Source organism: Tachysurus vachellii, chromosome 7 (assembly GCF_030014155.1).
Source record: "Tachysurus vachellii isolate PV-2020 chromosome 7, HZAU_Pvac_v1, whole genome shotgun sequence".
NCBI lineage: Eukaryota > Metazoa > Chordata > Actinopteri > Siluriformes > Bagridae > Tachysurus > Tachysurus vachellii.
In genome coordinates, this window is record NC_083466.1 from 11,684,161 (window position 1) to 11,692,666 (window position 8,506).

At 37.4% G+C, this 8,506-nt stretch overlaps 1 protein-coding gene across 2 annotated transcripts in view; it reads right to left on the bottom strand.

The window, feature by feature from the left end:
• dock11 (dedicator of cytokinesis 11) overlaps positions 1–7,993 on the bottom strand; it is a 67,113-nt gene extending 59,120 nt beyond the window's left edge. For both annotated transcript variants that reach the window (XM_060874312.1, XM_060874311.1), the window contains exons 1-5: positions 7,770–7,993; positions 3,541–3,657; positions 3,015–3,104; positions 2,771–2,853; positions 477–537 (exon numbers count right to left, since the gene is read on the bottom strand). In XM_060874312.1, coding sequence (XP_060730295.1) covers positions 477–537; positions 2,771–2,853; positions 3,015–3,104; positions 3,541–3,657; positions 7,770–7,871 — 453 coding nt within the window. In that variant the 5' untranslated portion in view covers positions 7,872–7,993. The remainder of the gene's footprint in view (positions 1–476; positions 538–2,770; positions 2,854–3,014; positions 3,105–3,540; positions 3,658–7,769) is intronic.
• Between the last annotated feature and the right edge of the window lie 513 nt (positions 7,994–8,506).

Genomic DNA, 8,506 nt, shown 5'->3' on the forward strand with positions numbered 1-8,506 from the left:
AACATGATATCATAATCTCAACAACCCTACAGAGAAAGGTACGAAGCTGTTTAAAATTAGACCGGCCTCTAAATGGTATTCACGCATTACGGACACACAAAACACGAGGAAAGGCAATAGTTTCTCCTTTAATAGTCACTCGTCCTCTGCATCTCGTATCATCCAGATCGACTGGATATTTAATCTGGGGCTATTTATAGTGTGAGAGCCCAGGCCACTGAAAAGACCTCTGTACTGACTCTAGACATGTGACTCGGATTTTCCACTTAATCAAATCATGACTTTAAAAAAGATGGCAACAATTTTTAACATTTATTAGATTATTAGCTTTGTGGCACCTGCGCATCTGAATCAGTGTCTCAAGGACCCTGTAACACATATGGTCAAAATTCACACTGCAGTTTCACTGATTCCTGCTAGACAGCACACTGGTCAGGAATTTCGAATCACAGACACACACACTGAAGTCCTCTTACCTCCTCTCCCTCATCAGTCTCAAACACGTGGTATGGGAGTTTCTCAGTCTTAGTCCCTTTACTGGAACAGAAAGCAGAGAAAATGCTAGAATGTGAACAGATCAGTGGAACAACTGGGTAAAATCAAATTTGATCAACCGTACATTAAAAGAACACAATAAAACTAATATCACACAGAATGCGTAGGCCATATATTCAGAGTTTAATCGACCGGACGTAATTGGACACACTGGTTGACATAAATACAGACTTAACCAGTGCTAAGACAATTATGTAGGAGTTGCACACAAACAGTGTCTCAGTTGCTCACAGTTCTACATTCCTAACAGACAATTCCACAGAAACGTGCCAGCTATCATTCCATGAAATAAAACTTAACAAAAGTTGAGTCTCAGAGCAAGACCATGAACCCAATCAGGAATTCTGAGTTAAAATGGCCAAATATGCTCTACCATTTCCAATGTGGAAAACACACACACACACACACACACACACACACACACACATAGAAAACAGTCAATATGGTATATATATGTAGCAAAGCTGAAGAGCTGGATATGTTTAAATCTGTTGTTTGAGTGAAGACTATTTTATGATGAAATCTGTTATATGTATTTATACAGACAAATTAGTAGTATTGGTATACAGATAAGTTCAAGGCAAAAATAGTGGATCTATTATGCTGTGGGGGGAATTTTGCTGGCATGGTTTGGCTCTACTAGCATGTCATCCAGCTACAGGGTATGACTGCTCAATGAATGGTTTGATGATTATGATGTAATTCATGTGCTATGGCGTTTTTCCAGTCACCAGATCTCAACCCAGTGGAACACATATGTCATATGTGGACAAATAGCTCTAGTACAGTGACATAGATCTGCAGAATCTATGCCAATGCACTGAAGCTGTTCTGGTGGCTCATGGTGGACGAACAACATACAGTACACTTTAGTTCTCTTTGATTTGTCCCCTGTCCTTATGTCAAGCCATGCTTGGTGCCCATCATCTCTGTGTTAGTGCAATTTCCATGTAAAAGAAGATAATCAAACATATTCTGATTATATCTAAAAATAAATAAATAAATAAATAAATAAAAAACTCTAATGCTGTCATTTTTTGGTGGTGTGGTTTTGCAGCAGGTAGGATACTTGGTTAACTCTTTTTCCCAGAGACCAAAAAGTAGAATTTCTCCCTGTGTTAGAATGGATTTCTTTATGTCACACTATATTTGGCGTATAAAACATCTCAGACTGAAAGCCAACAGTATCCTGACAAATTTTCTATAAGACTCATGGTGATAAAATAATTCATTTGTTTAAACTGATTGAAAATGTACGATAAGTCAATTTCCAATCTGCTGGGACATCTGCACAATTATGCCATTATCAGCCAATCATATAATAATACAAAAAAGTGGTTAATAAAAGAGAGCCTCAGTTAAAGCTCACAACAAAATCAGAAATTTGGCATTGGTTTATGGTTTCAGAATGTAGCATTACAGAAAGTGCTGAAATCTTGAAACTTGAGCTGCTGAAACAACCAACAGCCAGCACTTCTGTTGACAGAACTGTCTTGTTGATGAAACTGGCCAGAGGAGAAAGCAGGGCCTGATATGAGCTGACAGGAAGGCTATGGTAAATTAAATCACCACTCTGTCCGCATTGAGCAGAAAATAATCTCAGGATGACAAACATGGCAAACTTTGAAGAGGATGGGCAACAACACTAGTAAACCACACCAGGTTCCACTCCAGTCAGATAAGAACAGGAATTTAAGACAAAACAGGTGGAGACTCGTAAAAATTGGATGGTTCAATATGCGAAAACGTTGCCTGGTCTCACCATTTTTACTGCGACATGCAGATGCCGGGGTTTTAATTTAGTGCCAACAGCATGAATTCATGGACCCAACCTGCCTCATGATAACACTTCAGGCTGGTTGTGATGGTCTGGGTAAAGGGCGCTCCAACCCTGTATTAGAGCAATGTTTCTTATAACATTGCCAATTAGTGTCATTTTACACACTTTGTAATACTGGGATCTTTTATGACTGAGAATAATATTACAATAAGATTTATGTATAAATTCAGAAAATTAATTAAGGATTCTCTAACTGTCTAGTGCCATATAGTTATATTCAAGGTTAAAGCTTTAGGTATAGTATTTCTAAGCTGATAGATTAATAGTTTTGTGAGTTCTTTACATAACTGTGAAACATTTCAAAGACTGAAGATTTCGTACATCAGTAAAAAATAATCATCATCATAACAATAATAATAAAAACCAGGAACCTACCTTGGAAGAGTGCGGAAACATCCAGAATAAGCCTCATAATTGTAACTGATCATGTACCAGTCCGTGTTGTACATTTTGATGCACTGCCAAAAGAACACTCACTAGTTACTACCTCAAAGCACCAGATGGACTCATAAAAACATGAGTAAGGTAGGAAAGTGTGACAAAACAGCTGTGTTTCTTCCAGGTTTTTATATTAGTCAAGCTTTTTTTTTTAATCAGAATCAGATTTTCCACAAAGTACCTCTGTTGCAAACAGGCTTTTAGCTTCTTGCTCAGCATTCTGAGGTACAGATGAGACAGTCGTTCTTCTCTGGCGATCGATTCGTAACACCTGAATAAAGCAAATGTAAAGAAATTTAAAATACAGCAACCACTGACTGGCTTTTTAAAAAGCATCCTGTATGACAGCCCTTATTTTAGAAGCTTATCCAATAACCAAGAAACATCCAATAACCAACTAGATCCTAATCAATAAACAGAAACACCAACAAATAAATGAGCACACAGCAAAGATTCCGATATAAAATTACAGATATCTGTTGACTGAGCTTCATCTATTGGATAGTTGATTTTAAATCTTGTTCATTATACTACAGAAACTAATGTACAACTGCTTTGTTTACTTTACGTTGAGTCAAATCTTTGGTTAAAAGTACTCCTTGTGGTGTTGGGTTAAATATACAATAATCCACCATGGCAGTGTGCCCTTAAAGCCGCTTGCACTTAGTTCAAACATATCGTAATCAAAGTTTTTTTGGTGAACTTACCGAGACATCATCAGCTGGCCAGAGCAGCAAATCTCTCTGAGGATCGCTGTGGATCTGCGCTTTCCTTTGGAACACCACATTTTCATAGTCTAGAGGCTCGATAATCTTTGCTTGTTCCTGCATACAGACACAGAACCACACACATAAAGAGAGAGAAAGAGAGAGAAAGAAATAAGACCTTGTATTAATAAGATGACTGAAGATTTCTGACCACAGTGTATCTTAACATATCTCTGCTCTACTCAACCAAAATGAAAGCAAAGTTCAATTTCTTCAATATCTTAATTAGTACATGTGTACTGTATGATTCGATTAAGTGATTACGATTGTGCCATGTGCTGCAGCATGCATAAAAAAATTTAAAGCTGAAAAGGTTCAGTTTTGGATGAAACTTTGAAAGATTTTATTAAACTTTATTAAACTTTTATAAACTTTATTAAGATTTTAAGGTTTATTATTGGAGCAGGTGCTTCGGTAGTAAACACAGCTCGACTGGCTGTGACTAAAGTGACATCTGTATTTAGATCTATGGGGAAAATGTCAGTAAATGTGGTTGGAAATTCAATGATGGTGATGCTTGTACATTAGTATGATGTCTGAAGTAAAAACAAAAGCACAACCTTCTCAGGTGACTGAGAATGTCAATACATAACCTCCCTAGACTGTCAGCAAAAACTACATAAAGAGGAATGTTGTAGTATGCTTATACATAATCCCATAATTACATCTCTGAATTCACATTTGAGAGCTGCAGAAGATTTGCCACTAGTCATCATAAATGATGACAATATAGATAAACCTTTTAAGATATTGTCGACAAGTAGGTGTACACCAAAACATACCAGGTCTGAATGCTTAATTCCTACCGTGAAAAGGCCAGGTGGGTTTGTTATGCATACAGGGAAATTTTGACACCGTGGTTTGTCCTCATTTGTCTTCTTTGAATGAAGTGTCACTGAAATTCATTCTGGCTGGGCACCTTTATCCCATGATGAAACACTGACAGTGTATCAAGGTTCACTGGTCAAGATAATGGTGGCTTACAATAGACAATTCACCACCACACTTGTTTTTATGAGGTGGAATTAAATCAAAGATCCTGGAGGAGATTCATGATGACATGGCAAGAACATGCCAAACTCCACATAGACAGTAATCTGAGCTCAGGAGACACGGGAGCAGTTATGTGGCAACACTTCCGTACCACCCACACAACCAATGTCAACACAAAACACTGTCTCTCAGGTGTCCTTACAAACAAAGAAACTTCTCTTTAAGTCTGAAGATTAATAAATGGGAAAAAGCATTTATATTCAGTTCTTTAAGTAATCAAACAAAATCAATTCATGACCTTGGCCAGTATAAAATCCTGCCTAACCCACTGCTTCACGGCAGTTTTACTTTTGATTTTCTTTTTATTACAAGGACATGGACTTTATAAAGTTTAGCTGTAAGAATATGTTCTGCTCTAAGCCATTTATAATGTTTCTAGTTTATACACTTTCCCATCATTATAATTTGGAATACATGACAATTATCATACTGGTGTTATTAGAAGTAAAATTTTACATTTAAGTTTTCCCTACAATTTCCATTTTTCCCCTACGTTGAACAAAACTATTTAAAGAAACATGTTAGTTATCTTTAAGTTAATTAATCCTTTAAAAGAACTGCTTTATTTATGGAACTTCCTTTTATCTATGGATATGTGACTGTGAATCAAAATACCAATGAATATTATGCAATGCTTAGAACATAGAGAGCCTCTTTAAATGTCATTGTCATAACCTCACAAATTACTTATCAGCTGAGGTCATCTGGCATTTATTAATTTTTATTAATAACAACCTAATATACTTCTATGAAAAACAACTTGACAAACTTGTTATAAGATAAAAGACTCATAAATCTTAATGTAACTCAAATGTAAATCCACTCACTTTTTGGGGGGGGGCTTAAATTATGCAGGAAGTGAGAAATTAAGGACTAAGAAGTTAGTAAGAGATGTTCCGCTTTTGCTGGAATTTTAGCCAAAAAAAAAAAACTGTTCGAGAGCTGAGCACAAATGATAAGAAGCACCAAGTTCAGCACTGTCTTTTACAATCTGCTCATTGTTTTCTGCACCAGAGTTTCAGAGTTTCTGCAGAGTTTCAACAGGATTTGCAACTCGTAAGAAGTGCTGTAAAAACTTCATTAAAACTACATTAAAGATATATATCATACCTGTGAATGCTTGTTATGTTAATCGTGTAATAATATAAAAGGAACTGCATGCCACTCAAAAGCAACGAAACAAATTTATATCCACTTTATAACATCTGCATACCCGCAAGCTTAACAGCTTCCTGTCAGGCGTCAAGGCATGTGCACAGGGGATTCAGAAACCAGAGTACAGGCTTCCAACAGTGGTCGAATTACAGTGTCTTACTGCCTTCTGCCTGCACTGTTGAACCCTCTCAGCTCTACCCCAAAACAAACTTCTGTTCCATAATAAACTGTACACTCATACTTTATAGAAGAAATCAGTAGTCGGGCCTGAGATTAGCTAAAGTGCAACACCCTTCACCACCAAACAACATGCTTCACTCTGCACTGCTACTATATAATATAAAGAGGCACAAAGTATAACAGACGAATTACAGATCGTCAAACCACAAGCAAGAGGGAAAAGGAAGTGATAGCTAGCAGCAGACCACTTTGTATTTGCAGGGCGTTGGCGTATGGCTTAGCTATGATGAAGTTCTTACTTCCGTATCCACAAAAAGACGCAAAGTTTCTAAACAACATTTACGACGAAATCTCAGTTGCAGAAAGTGTGACATGCACAAACCGAGGTCTGCCTCAACGTTCTAAAGGACTTATTTGACTTAGATGAACATAAATGTAAATGGCAGCTATTGGCCTCTGTGTATAAACACAATACATTAAATTCTTCATGGCATTTTTCTGAACCTAATATATGTGTGCAACCTTCTGTAGACCTAGACAACTGCCAGGGATAATCACAGAGTAGAACTATAGCAAGTTAAGGTAGCTGGTTAATATCATTTGTAAATATTAACCATGTTCATTTGAACAAAATGATCAAAGTCTGGTAAGATGTTGAGCTCAAGACGTCTGAGTCATTTGACACCAGGTATAGACACAACATACCCAAGCTTTTGTAATCTCAAGACGCTTCATGACAACCTGGCTTACTGTAGGATCAAAGTAAAGTCACAGTACAATGATGGTGACGAAAAAGTAGCAGGCTTCAATAGCATTTAGAATCAAAGCAAGAAGGTGCAGAAAGCACACGTGAAAACCTTGAAGCGATTCCCAAAGCATCAGTACAGCCTCACATTACAGCATTTATCCAGAGTGACTTACATTTTTATTTCAATATATACAACTAAGCAACTGAGCGTTAAGGTCCTTGCTCAGGGGCTCAGCAGTGGCAGCTTTGTGGACCTGGGATTCGAACCCATGACCTTCTGGTCAGTAATCCAGCGCCTTAACCACTAGGCCTCCATAACGGTTTGTCCCCTAACAGGACACAACAATAGACCGAAATCATCACACAGTCCATGAAGAACTTATCAGCCTCAACATACAGACTGCAGCCATTTTCTGCAGCATCATCAGCCAACATCTTATTACATGCACAGATAATAATACACCTCCCTGCTTCTGCCTGTGTATCCATTCATCCTTTCTGAACAAGGACACAGCTTACATTCACTACACAAGCAATAGTCTCACGAATACGCACGTGATCTCAAACCAAATATACACGTATACACATAAAGTAAGAAAGTGATGAGATGAGATGAGATGAGATGGAACAGAATGAGCACATGGGCCGCTTTCTGTGAACACAAAGGAGAGAGACTACAAACAGTCCATGTGGTCTGGACACCATGCGCATCAAGCCAGTGGTACATTAGTGTCCATAATCAGGGGAACGGGACAGTACATGTAAACATGATCCCATAAATATCCTTAGCTTTTAATCAGATAAATGTTGACTAAGTAACAGCTTTTGCTCTTAGTGATTGTTACAGCAGCAGCAGCTCAGTAGACCTGCAGGATGGTAAACGGGAAACTGTGGCTGAAACGCGAGATCTGAGCTTGTATATGAGGAAACAAGCGCTCAAGTGCTGTCCATTTCTATACCCATGAGACACAAGAAGAGACACGTCTCCATGAACAGGACACGGTCTCTTTAGAGTAAACTAGAGCTTACTAACCACAGCAATAGATGTCCTGACAGCTTCCGACACGCTTTGCCTGAGTTCCGCTGCTGTCCCGGGTTTACTCAGCCTTTTGGTGAATTTCCGCACTTCAGACATGCTTTGGACTTTATACGTTTAACAGTTCCATCAACTTGTCCTCTGAAATCCGAGACATTACATTAAATCCAGGTGACAGAGACAGACAGATGTAGCGCGAAGAAAACGCAAAGCTGTTTAGCGGCGCTGCACCGCCCACACCAGGGTTGCCAGATAGACAACAAAATACCAAAATAGAAAATAATAAATAAAAATAGGGAAAAAACAGTGAACTGGATGGTCAAAAAAGAAATAAAAATAAAAATTTTATAAATATTAACCAAAGGAAAATAACAGTAATAATGTTGACACCGTTGTATATATTGTTTATTTTATGCTGTATTAATAATATTTGAAGACTAACAAGAACCATCCAAAGTCTAAATTGTAGTGTGCAAACGGGCATTGAGGAAAAATAATTTTATTTATTTATTTATCTATTTATTTATTTATTTATTGGTTTTCTCAATACCCATATATATATGGTAAGTAATAAAGTGAGTATATGTCTTATGCACAAAATATTTATTTATTATGCACACCAATAATGAATTAATCAAATTGTAATTGGTATATTGTGAGAGTAAAGTGATGCATTTTAAGTAAATGTGAACATGTTATTATTACATGCAATATTGTGGAAATAACTGCAGGAA